The sequence below is a fragment of the Carassius gibelio genome, chromosome B12, assembly GCF_023724105.1.
Source record: "Carassius gibelio isolate Cgi1373 ecotype wild population from Czech Republic chromosome B12, carGib1.2-hapl.c, whole genome shotgun sequence".
In the NCBI taxonomy this organism is placed as follows: domain Eukaryota; kingdom Metazoa; phylum Chordata; class Actinopteri; order Cypriniformes; family Cyprinidae; genus Carassius; species Carassius gibelio.
Window position 1 is genome coordinate 2,527,172 of NC_068407.1, and position 13,704 is coordinate 2,540,875.

General features: G+C 39.2%; 1 protein-coding gene across 13 annotated transcripts in view; it reads right to left on the reverse strand.

The window, feature by feature from the left end:
- Nucleotides 1-13,704, reverse strand: part of LOC127969585 (transcription factor COE3) — a 95,307-nt gene that overhangs the window by 38,604 nt on the left and 42,999 nt on the right. For all 13 annotated transcript variants that reach the window (XM_052571665.1, XM_052571653.1, XM_052571652.1 and 10 more), the window contains exon 7: nucleotides 263-344. In XM_052571665.1, the coding sequence (XP_052427625.1) occupies nucleotides 263-344 (82 nt within the window). The remainder of the gene's footprint in view (nucleotides 1-262; nucleotides 345-13,704) is intronic.

Consider the following 13,704-nt stretch of genomic DNA (forward strand, 5'->3'; position numbering starts at 1 on the left):
AGATAGATAGAGAGAGAGAGAGAGAGAGAGAGAGAGAGAGAGAGATCCTAAAGGTTTATTTTTATGTGCATAACATTTGGAATGTGCTTCAGCAGAACTGCAGAATCGAAGCATCTCTGGAGGAGACAGTTCTGGCCTTCGACCGGGTCCAGGCAGGCCGTTTAAATTTATCCACAAAGCGATTCACCATACAGCTACCCCAGCAAGCGGCCTGTTTTTCACATTAGAATGTGTGTGAGAGCAGAGAAAAAGAAAACATTACCTGGAATCTGCGCATGTCCCGTGGGTTTCCTGCATTCTTCAGGCAGTTCTGATTACACTTGAGGAAGAATTTCAAAAAGAATCTGCAAAAGAAGACAAAGAGAGGGAAAACTCCACGTTAGACAATCAATCCAGCACAAAACCGGGAGAAAACCGGCATGGAATAAATCGATAGTACAAAATACAACTGTACACTTCATAGCAGAGCGAGTCCAGGACGTCCACAAACAACACGACTGGCACAAAAGCGTGATCAAACCGACAGCTGGATTCACCTTGTTTCTAGATAATTCCCCTCAGAGTAATGATCATTAGTGTTTTGTTCCTCACCCTCCCACGACCTCCCTGTCTCTCTGTTTATCTGTTTTTCAGTCTGTCCGTGTGGCTGACGCATCCAAATCCCACAGTTCCCCACAGAACCCATCTGCCCGTCACTGAACGGAAGTCAGTTAATATTCCGCCCCCCTCTTTCTTCCCCGTTCTACCCTGTAATTAAGGCTTAACGTGCTCAATGGGGAGGTAAACCAGCACACCTGAGCCCTGCTCATCACAGACGAGGACCGGCGAACGGGGTAGGAGACCTAACGAGGTGAGAGCGCCGCGCAAACTTACAGTCCTGTTAGACAATTAGACACACCCCACCACCAGGACAACAGCACCCGGTAATTATTGCGCAAATTACTAACTGCATAATCTGTTCGGCAAATGTCATGTGCGCGCGAGAGTCAGAGAAGGTCCCATCAGATGGGTCCTCGCACAGGCACACCTCGAGAACTAAAACCTGGTGTTCTTAAGAGGTAAAGAGACACTTCAAGAGTCCTTCAAGAAAAGGAAGATGGATAAGAGGGCTTACGGGAAGAGGAAGTTGAAGGCTCGTACAGCTGGTGCCACAGTCCTTGTATAACAGGAAGTGGTTTGTTTAAGAGGAAAACCACTTGTAGGAAAAAAATATAGGAGAAATTGCAATGGAAATCAGAAGATCCGACAGAGTTTTTGATGAATTGGTGATTAAAGCCATTTGTTTGCAGCTATAGAGGGGGAAAATAGATGGATAGAACTACAGACAGATATATGGATGGATGGAAAGAAGGAATGATAGATAGATTGATGGCTGGATGGAATGTGGTAGAACCATAGTTGGGTGGGTGGATGGTTGTATTGATGGTTGGATAGATAGATAGATAGATAGATAGATAGATAGATAGATAGATAGATAGATAGATAGATAGATAGATAGATAGATAGATAGATAGATAGGTACAATTTACTTTACTGATTTGACATATGCATATGTAATTTTGACAAACAGCTTTGGAAATTTTTTGTCTGACCAATTGGAAAACACCAATATGGTTGCAGAGTGAGCTAACTTTTCCTAAAAGGGGCCGCAGTTGGTCCAGAAATATCCAGTAGGTGGGAAATTTGTCTTTGTATATGGATGTCCATGTCCACCAATATTTACCTCAACGTTTCAACCCTTGAGAGGCCAGACGTATGGCGTAATGGTCCCTCGTTCTCTCGCTTGCGTACACGCTATGGTGTCATGCATTGCAGATTGTGTTCAGTGTTGAGTTAACACATGTATTTCACTAGGTAAACAGTGTGTGTATGCAGGATGAAGTCTCTCATTCGGACTCTCCGATGGGACCGCGAGCCGAGCAATATATCACTGTGTGAAATGACATCCGCAACCCTGAACACCCCTCCACTTCCAATTCTCATTTATATACAGTCACCCTTTCCTCCCGACAGAGAGGGAATGTTTAGGATTGAGACAGATTGAGGAAAAGTAGGAGAAAGGCGAAGCAAGGGCCCCAAAGGTGGCCTTGGTAGTTTCAGAAAATTTTTAGTGACCGGCGTCAATAAAAAGTGGATTTCAGCATCGCTGGAGTAGGCATAAAAAAGATGACAGTCATAACGGCCAGAAGAGGCCAAAAACGCGTCTGCCGTCATTAAAGCATGAGCTTTAATTGTGTACAGTGTGTGTATGGTAGTTGTTGGACAGGCCATTATCAGAATGAGTATTACGAGCTGTAATTCGCGGCCCCTGTCTTTATTTCCCAATAGAGCTGTAATGTTTCACAGCAGGTATCGGAGTAAATCAAGCCTGAAATATAGCCTTTATTTACCTCTCTCACTTGCTATCTCTCTCTCTCGCTTGTTTTTTTCTCACTCTATAGCCGCAAACAAATGGCTTCACACACATGTGCACAGGTGGACACACTTGTGCTAACTCAAAGATTATTGCAAAGCACCCATTCAGAGGTTTGAAAGTGAGATGGACCGCATCAATTTCAATAGATACAGCAAAAACAAGAAGAACCCTAGAGGTACATAATAAAACCTGGAATGCATTTCAAGTACATTTACAGTTTGAGCTGTGGAACAAAAATAAAAATACATGTACAAACACACACATATATATCTATCTATCTATCTAATATATATATATATATATATATATATATATATATATATATATATATATATATATATATATATATATATATATATATATATATATAGGTTTCAGTCCATCTCCAACAATTTCCTGTCATTCAATTGTAAATTACATAAAAAATAACAATAATAAATAAATCACCTATTATAGCCAAACATATTTACAATTAATGTCAAAGAAAATCACTAAATTAGATTAATTATAAACGAAATTGCAGGGTATTATCACCAACAGGCAAACGTATAAAAGCATTCAAAAACACACACACTCTCATTAAGACCGCGTTCGCTTGGGGTCTGTTTACCTCCGAGTTTGATTAAGTGAATTTCCGCAGCTTTCTGAACACAATGATATTCAGCTGCTGTCCACAACAGCACTGTAATTTCGTCTGAATTAGAGCAGTTTCACTTCTGCATGGGGATTGAGTAAATTAGTCCTTTGTGAAAAGGCAAGCAATTACGGCCACACGGTTCTCTCTCCCTTTTGCTCTCTCTAAATGGCTCCAGAAATTTGCGGCAATGTTCGCGACCGTCGGAAATAAAGAAGGCAGTTAAATAGTCATTTAATGGAATATCAAGGAGAACACAGCATTAGATGCTGGCAACGGAGAGCAAGGAAGGGAAGAAAAAATTAACTGCAATTACGTTTGATTAAAGCTATCCTTCTCAATAATCAGCATTTGTGACATGACACAGGACTCTGGTGGCCTATGGATGCCATGGAGATGTTGAGCAATATTAAGGCCAATAAAGGGATATTAGCATAGCTAATTATGGAAGAGCTGTAGAAGCGAAAGGGGGCCTCTGTGTATTGTAACGCACAAAATAATTGGCCGAGGCAGTTATCAATTACACAAGACATGAATTTGGTTTGTCAGAGGGAAAAAAGCAAAGCAGACGTTTTTAATTTCACATCAGAGACCCTTCTTCCCTCGCTTTTGTTCTTCACCGGAGGCGTTCGACTTCTAGCTTCCACTGCAACTTGTCGACAAATCTGTGATAAAATGATCTGGCCGGCCGGTGCGGAGTAATTAATACAACCTGTCCTTCACCGCTCTTTCTGACCAGAGGGGACGAATCCTTATGATGGTGGTGAGCAAGCGCATGAGAGAGAAAGAGAGAGAGAGAAAGAAGACGGGAGACTTGTCGTTTGAAAGGACTTTGGCTTCACAGGCTGAGGTAATTGAGAGGAAAAAAGTGGTACGTTTCAAGCACATCAGCTCAATAACAGCCCTTAGCTCTTATCTTAACCCAAACCATCATTGGATCGTTTTCCTGCCCTCATTCAAAGGAGAAGCCCCCCTCCCAGCCTCTCCTTCACACTAATCCCACTTCATTCAGCACAAAAGACACAAAAACAAATAAATGCAGGGGGCGATGCTTCTGTCCCATAACCCTCGTCATAATCGTAAGGTTACTCTTGTCCATCATTTTGAACTATCGATGCATTTTGCATTATCAATGAAAACGGTAGCAGGTTAACTACAGATGACAGCTATGACAAAAAAGTACTATTCGAAAATCGTGGGAAAGTATTATTGCACTTTCATAGCTCAGATTTTATGTATCTCTTAAAATTACTGACAAAAAATAAAGAGTAAATTGTTGAATTAAAATAAGTGTGTCAGTTTTCACTGAAAAACAATGGTGCATGCTGTAAATTATTTTCTTAAGTTGTTAATGAAACCAAGATTATCGGAGTACATTTCATAGGAGAATGATAGGAGAAATATCTGATATATAAAAGATACATATTTTAATTTATTTCATATAGGACAAAACTAACATCTAGCAAGCTTTAATACCAGACAAACCCAATAGATTCCTTTATGGCAAAATATTTGTCAGGTCCATTAATGATTGTATTGTGTTTGTTTTGTTGTCTATGTTGTCGTATATAGACAAAAGATGTGAAAAAACCTGCAACTGCTTTTCTTCCTGTCGTCCCAAGACAGATGAGTGGATGTAAAGAGAGGTAAAGAAATACAATGGCAGATGGGAGTGTGTATGTGTGTGTGTGTGTGTGTGTGTGTGTGTGAGCGGTCAGTGTGGACACTAATTGCTGCTCAGGCGTTAATGGTTAGGGCACAGCTGTGTGACTCTGCTGAGTATTGATCACCAAGCAACTTTAGCTGATCAGGCCCCAGCCAGCCAGACGATACACAACACACACTCACACACTTACAAGAGTACTTTCTGCTGATTTCAGGTCCAGAAGCTGAGACGGTACACAGGTCAATACAGATCGCATTTCCAAAATGCACAAGCTCCTTGTGTCAAATCTGGCTTCTGATTGGCTGACCGGTCTGATTGTGTCTGATTGGTCCGTGGGTGCATCTCATTTGACAGAGAGATGTTTTTTTTTAAACCTCAAGTATTGAACTTTGGTGAGTTACACCTCTACACCATTTCTGGTGTGCTATTTCTTTTCTAAGGAATCAGACTTAAACTTTACACTTGGCAGACAATAAAACAAGAATAAAAATACCATATAAATTCACTTAAGGAGGAACCTGAGGAGCCCAAAATATCATAGAAACTTGAAGTTGGCACCTAGCAGCCACCGCCACAGACAAGCGCTACTGACAACACATGTGTATTAAAATTCTCTCTTTAAACAGGTTTAAATGTGTTCAATTCAGGATTCAAGTGTCGCTGAAAGAAGTGACCTGAACACACAAGTTGTTGAAGAGACATAATTTGGTATGTTTCAACATATCTGAGCATCTGCCTAAACATATTTATGCCAGAAGTGTTTTTGGTACATGTGTTCCTGTCGTGTGTGTGTTTTCTCCCTCAGGCAGACTGCTGTACCAGACCCAGACTGGTGTGCACATTCTCTCCTCCTTTCTCTCTCGTTCTCTCTATTCGTCCTCTCCTCCATAGTTTTTCCTAATGTGTAACATGCCTCTGACATTATTTCCCCAACAGATCACTGCTTCTGTCAATCACAGCATTTTGTCTTAGACTGGGGCCTCATTAAACTCTCTCTCTCTTTCTCTCTCTGTCACCCTCCTCCATCCCCTCTCCTTTACCATTCCCTCTCTTTCTCCCCTTAGACCACTTTTTTTTCTGGTTTAGGTATATGAAAGCCTCTTGTGAATGTTCCCCATTTCAAATCAGGCCTCTTGTGCCCCTTTCAATTGCAGGATGTTATGTGAGATAATATATAAATCAACTATTAAAGTTTGACAAGAACATAAAACAAATTTACATTGTTAACATTATAATTAACAAAAACTAATCTTGTGTTTTAACCTGGTTACAGTTTTTACTTAATAATTAAATTATAATGTAATAATTGTAGTTATAAATTGCAGTAATACTACTTAAACACTTGTATATATATATATATATATATATATATAAAAAAAAAAAAAAAAAAAAAAAAATATATATATATATATATATATATATATATATATATATATATATATATATATATATATATAATATATAATATATATATATATATATATATATATATATATATATATATATATATATATATATATTATAATATAATAAATATATATTTAAAACATATTTTACTTGTTCTGATTCTTTTTAAATATTCAAAATAAAATTAAAATACAAAATTGTATTGCTCATATTATAAATCAGCAATACCCCTTTATCAATCTTTAGATTATAGCCAAATGCACACATAAAATATAAAATATTATAACTTAATGATAATGGATACAGATTATTGATATTATCAAATAAATATTATTTTTAAAAAATAACTTATTTCAAAATGAATTTTATTTGTTAAATATTTAATTTATAGCAGTTTGTGAGGGCACAAACTGACTGTCAAATTATTTAAATAAACTGGATAAAATATCCTCTGGAAACATCACATTAAAAAATTGCTATAGCAGGTTATGTAGTAAAACAGTGAATAACGTCATCATTCAACATCATTCAACTTAATGAAAATGCAGGACAGTTCTGAAAGAGCTCCACAAATCCCCCGTCCAGAGAACCAGCACCATTTCTGTCGAAAAAGGGTAATAGGGTATGCATGTTTTACCTCTCTTGCTCTTTCCATCCCCACATTGAGCTCTTTGATGTTGGGATACAGGCTCAAGTTTCCCCGGAGGAGGTGAGGGGCAGAAAAGGATTGTGGGGGGTGGGGGGTCTGTGGTGGTAGGTTTCAGTCTGGTTTCTGATAGGTTGAAGATTGACCACACATGGCAAAGGATGTCTTTACCTGACCTAATGCTCAGTCGATGACAGATATGTGATCGCTATTTTGTTTGTTTCTTTGTTTGTTGTGTCTCCATTCTACTCCAGACGTCTCCTTGTGTGTTCATTACCCTTTCTCGACTCTCTCTCTCTCTCTCTCCTTCCCCATCTAAAATTCATACATTCCCACATTCTTTCAAGACAGCCCTAATTAGGAACTGTCATCTTTGCCGATTTTAATTATTAATTAAGAACAGGAAGGAGAGAGTGAAAAAAGCACATTTCAAATCAGGCCATGAAGGAACACACACACACACACACACACATTCACACGTACACGGCTTGCCTGATGTCTGAAGGCTGTGGTCTCAGTGATGCTGATTAAAAACGTATTAAAACATTATAAATGATTAATGTGGATGCAGTTCTGAGTGGCAGTTATTGGTTTTAACACAGGTAATGCAGCCTAATGACACAGGCACATGTGGACCCTTCGTCCATGTCATTATTCCTGCATGTCAACAACCACACAGAGAAAAAGAGAAAGAGAGAGGACAGGCTGGCACATCAGAGTGTTTCCAAGTCATCCATCAGCTCGCCGTAGCTCAATCAGAGACACTGAGGTGCTGTTACGTGCCCCCAGACAGGCGGCGGGTGATCGCCGCTAATAGATTTCCATAATGGACATGAGCAGAGGATGTGTGGGTCACTTTGCAGAAGCTTCGCTTCAGTTTAGAGCCTGGAAGTGAGTCTGTCACCAAAATAACACAAGCTGGGAGGGAAACAATCAAAAATTAGATCTCTTAAATAGCTCATTTATATCCATTGCACTAAATTGCAATGAGACTGAATGGAGAACAAGCTGTGATTATGCTTAGTCTCATATGTCAATTTATGATCTCAAAAATCCCTCAAACTCTTCTCATATATAATAAATGAACAACCTATGGGAAAATGCTATTGCTCATTACTCAGGGTACTCAAAAGTTTAATCGTCAAGTACCCACTTTGTTTTTAGCTTAAACTTCTTATACAAGAAATACAAATAAAGTTGATCAGTAAATCTGAGAACAGTTTGAGACACTATTGAGATTTCACTATTTTTCTTACTTAGACTCATACTGTGCTCATATTTACTAATTTACAAACCTAAAGCAAAGTTTTACTCATCTCTCAACTTTGTTTCTGCTAAAACTCTTAATAAATAGACAAAATGTATGGCAAATCTGGGGACATAATGTGTGTAAAATGTGAGATTACAGGGGTATTTTTCAATCAAGCTCATACTATGCTTATATGCACTAAATTATCAACCTTAAGAAAAGAGGTATTGCTCACTGCTTGCTCTTTCATTTCTCAATTAATGGATTTTCACTGAAGTATCAACTATTTCTGCTAAAACTTCTAGGAGAAATAAAAATAGAAGTCTCGCAATTCTGAGCACAGTTGGAGACACTGGGATCTCTTCTTAAACTCTACATACTTAAAACTACTGGCGTCTGTTTCTTAGGATACTGATGCAAAAATCTGTATTTGACCTCTAGTTAATCTCATGTCTTTGTCATGAGCTATGAAGTAAAATCCTCAAAAGAGAAGAGCAAAAAGAGTGGTTGCTACAAGCAACGTACATCATTTTATTCCGAATGTACAAGATATTTTTCCAAAGTGAATACGAGTGTGAAGTAGTTACCACGCATTGAAAAAAGAAAATGACAGACAGGGAAGCATGAATAGAGAGAGGGTAAAGGTGCATTAGTGCTACTCGGTGCACCGTACGGCAAGAGTGAGGGGTCAGTCATTAAGAGACAGAAGGGCAAACGCAAGAGCTAAAACAACAGAGCGGGTGAAATGAAATGAAAAATGAAGAGAAGCCGGATTAGGTGCCGTGCTGTCCAGAAATGACGTGAGTGCCATATCTGTGAAACAATAATGCGGCTGGCAGCACGGATCCTTGTTCCTGATTCATCTACGGCCGTATGGTGTAGCTTTGTCAGTCTGCGCGTGGTATAAATTATTCAGTCTGAGAGATGGCAATTACAGAACCCTGCACAACCAAAATGAATATTTTATAAGGACTAAAACTGCACCGGAATGAATCATACAAACACACGTACACACACACACACTGGGAGTGTGTTTGTACATGGCAGGACCAGAGGCCTTTGGTGCTTTCATATTGTTGACTGAAATCCAGAGAATTCTAATAAGCAAATATATTAGAGGTTTACATTGTCACCGATTTGCCGGCCATGCCTGTGGACAGATCCCAGGAAAAGGGATTCTTTCAATTTAAAATACATGATGATTAAAGCAGCACTTCAAATTGAAATGGAACATCATTCACAACCTATTTTACTTCTGTAATCTGATTTAAGAGCGAATGGGATATTCACCGAGAAGTACATTTAGTCAGAAACTTGATTTATTCAATCAGGAACTGATTAGAGAGTTAAAATTGTGGTGCACATTTCGATGCAAGGTTATGAACACAAATATTTGTACATTTTAAATACCATACACTAACGAATCATGCAAAAAAAAAAAAAACTGTGGAAATGTGAATAAGAAAGCAAAAATAGTCGATTTCATGCTGATGTATTTTAATATCTGCACTGTTTTAAAACACATTGTGTATTAATGCAGAGAAACACTGTTTTGTTTTGACCCCTGTGAATGTGCTCTTCGTCTCTTGCCAACAAGAAAGAGAGCAAGTGAGTGAGAAAGATGGAAACGAGGTAAAAAAAGACAGAGAAAGAGAGAGAAACACATTGAAAGGCTAATGGAAGCGGATTATACTGCCAGCCTACCCGAAGCATCGTCTGATAAAGGTTTTGTCTGTTGAGTTTCCTGCAAAAGTCCAGCTTTATAATGCTGAAACAAAAAATAACATTGTTCTTTAGCCTTGCAGGAGCAAATCAACCTGCTTGAATGGGCATTGTGTGAACAGAGGCAGTGATACCTAAAGCCTTTGTACAGCAGAGGCAGGTCAAGCCTATGACATCAGCGCGACACAAGCAGGCCTCTGTGCGGCCCGCTCCAGCAGGAGCTCAGCATGGTGGGAAAATACGTCAGGAGAAAGCTTTTTTTTTTCTTCTTCATCTGAGCACTCTCTCTCTCTCTCTCTCACTCTCTCTCTCTCTCACACACACACACAGAGGCCAAGACATATGTGGCTTTTTTTTTTTTTTTTTTTTTTTTTTTTTTTTCACACCCAAAATAAAATTTTAATGCTCATAGGATGCTCTTTTACAGTTCAGGAGATGTAACTCTGAACAAAAAGCACATTTTATTGCTCATAAGTTGCTCTTTTATATATTTTAAGATTTCCATGAAGTTTAAACATCCCATGATATTATTATTATTATTATTATTTTATTTTTCCAAGTATCGATGGTCTAATTAAAATTCCATAAGAAATAATAATGATGGAAGAAAAAAAAAAAAATTGGAGCACAAACCTGAGCACAGTTTGATATTTTGTTGAGATCTCTTGTGAAACTCTGATGTATTTTTATTGTTTTTTTTTTATATATAAAAATATTCTGTATTTCCTCTCCAATTGTCTACGAGAAATAGCTGATGTACTAAAAAAATAAAAAAATAAATCAAAGTTATGATTTTTCTCCCCTAGGTGACCCTAATGCAGTTTTATTGCTCATAAGTTGCTCTTTCATTGCTGAAAGAACTTATAGGGAATGTCATTTATATATCATTTTAGCATCAACTTTGTCTCATGTGTCTCCTAAAGAAATCTTGGCAAACCTTAACATAGTTTGAGGCAAAAATTTTGCTCTCTATTTAACATCACTCATGTCATTATTTGATGTCAGGATATTAAATAGATATCTTTTTTTTTCATTCCTATCTGACCCACCACCTTCAAATAAATTGCTTATTTAAGCAGCAACAAGTGAACCATGAGTTCTGTGAGGAAGCAGCAAGATGACAGAATCCGACTTGCATGCTTTAAAAGTGAACGCGAGGGACAGGGAATGACAAAGTGCTCGCAGCACAGCAGGATAAATGGTCTGAAGTGGAGTGAAATTCAGACAGGGAAGGAAGCGGAGAAGGAGACATGCATTCCAAAGCTGCTGTCCCTCTGATGGCTGTTACCCGTATAACTGACACCGCTGCTTTCGCCTGTCTGCGCGGGACACATGGGCTTTCAAACAGGGTTATAGGCAAATAATAAGGAAGCTCTCGCTCACAGGACTGACATGCAAGCATCCTTTACTACAGAAAAAAAAAAAAAAACAACGGGTGGGGGAAAAACACTTTTCTCCATGGAGGAAACAGCGAGTTGTCAGGTTGATTTTGTAGAGCAGTAGTTGAGGCAAGAGCCGACAGCGTTTTGGCCTCTGTCTTTTCTGTCGCAGGTACACAAATGTGTCAGCATACATGGAGATGCGGCTCCTTCAGGGGCCGCCACACGCACGCTGGGGTTTGGGGGCGATGAGCTGGAGGGTTATTAAAGGATCTCATAGCTCTTTCAGCTGTATTAGAATGACAAGCCACAGGGAGAGGTGGTTTCCAAACCGCCGCATGCCACTAGGGGGCTTTCGGCTCAAAAGAAGAGGAAGCACAAACAGATCACATTGTTTTTGAAAGATAAAAGGAAATATGATTCCAAACTGGGCATGCAATGGTAAAAAAAAAAAAATGTCTATGTATCATTTTAGTCTACTGTCTTGTTACATATCCGTCACAATAATTTTTAATGCAATTCAAGAATTTGATGTTTTATAACATCTTTGTAAAATGTATAAAATAAAATAAAAAACTTGATTCTATTGCATAAGTATTCATAACCTTATATGGGACAGTTGAGATTTTGCTCAGAAGCATTCATATTGCGTGTAGATGTTACTACTTCTCAGTTGAAGTTAACCTGTGGGAAATTCCACTGAATGGTTATGATTTGGAGCAGACTAGATGAAGGGATGAAGGAAAGAAATACACAGGGAAAAAAGAGAGAAACAAATCATAAATAAATAAAAAACTCTAACAAGCTTGCAACTGGGCCCCGCAATTGAATATCTTTTCACTTATTAACTTTAAAACAACAAGAAAATAATCCAATTATTGGGCGATTTTTCGCTGTGTTTATGAGTGGATTTGTTGATGTAATGCTTCCTCTATCTGTCCCAGGCGGATATTAGTGAACTCGCCCTCCGAGAAACAACAGTTTCAGCAAAACACCACGGAGTAATGCAGATATTCACACTTTTAATGACCTCGGGGAACACATCTAGTGTACGGCGCTAGACTCGTAGACTATCTAGCTCCCCTCCACTGCTGACATGGCTGCATCGCGCAAATAAAACCCACGTTTGATAAACAAGAGCTATGCTATGAAATGCAATAACGCTACAAGGGACACGCCGCTGTAGCGATGCCTGGGGGACCGCCAAAGTCTCTCCTCAACTTTTCATTTAACAATTGGACCGTTCCACTGAGCGCGCCTATCTGAATGCACTTGCGTGTACTTAGCACACCTCGGCTTGGGCGGTTATCTGGAAATGTGGTCAAATTGGCCACTTTCTTTGTGGAAGGTCACAGTGATCATTGATTTCACAAACGTTGGCCCCAACAGACCAAACATCAGCTTTACTGGTGCGTGCAGGAGAACTCTCAATTCACCCTGAGACAAGTCTCAGACTACGACACCGGGTCCCATCTGCATGCTTGCAGATTAAACATTCAATTTGTTCCCCGATAGGCCACAAGTCCCGCCACTTACCATACAAATGAAAAAATAAATAAATACATAAAAACACATCAGACTTGCGTCTCCGCCCCCATCCCCCAGTAGCCTTCTATTGCTGAAATATTTACTTCAGGGGAATTGCGACACGTGGCGTATTTATCTTCATGAAAAATGAGCATCTGAAATTGAAATCACCTTTTGAATGGGGCGCGGATACAGCCTGCCGCTAATATGCTTCATGAGCTATAAAATTTAGTCACACGGTACGGCTGCATTACTGCCAAGGGTTTAGTGCACGCTCGCGCACACACATCAGGAAAATTTTCCCCGTGTTAAGCTGCCGCGAGCTCCGGCAGTTGATTCAGTGTGATAGTCATTACGCTTACATGACGGTACAAGTCAGCCCTGTCAGATTTATGCCCCTCTCCTCCGTTTCTGCTTTAATCTCACCCTCAATAAGCTATTTGCACTTGCTGCCTCACGCAGGCAAATTGAAATAGGGTGCAAATTTGCGGGTCTTAAATTTGAACAAGTACAGACACATATTTTTCACCTGCCTCCCCTCATTTTCTCACAAGTAAACACAATATGCGTCCTCCGTCATGCATTTATGCCTCCAAAAAGATTTGTCTTTCTTCTTCTCGTTCCTGCTCTCTCACTTTTTTCTCCACCTTCGCAGCGAGAAAATAATACGCTGCTAAACAGCTGTCGGCTAAATCCATGAATGCTTGCGTAACTCTACTGAAAACAACATTTCCTCTTTAAAAATAAATAAATAAATATCATAAACCCCGCTGATTGGAATTTGCATGGCAATTATGCTTTCTAAAACACTTCTGTTCTGCAATGTAGCATGAATCCCCTCTTAAAGAAATTAGGGCGATGATGGTGCCAGTTTGGCAAGTGACATACAAAACAGGTGTTATAATGAAAGCGCAGGTATATTTCCCCAAACGCTGGGTGACATTTAGCGGACGGGAAGGTTTACGCCAGAACTGTTGTACGGTGTGGTCTAAAAGTCATCTAGGTCCAGCTTTAGCTTTAAGATGTAAGGTGGGCCGTAGTGTCATTCGAAACAAGGA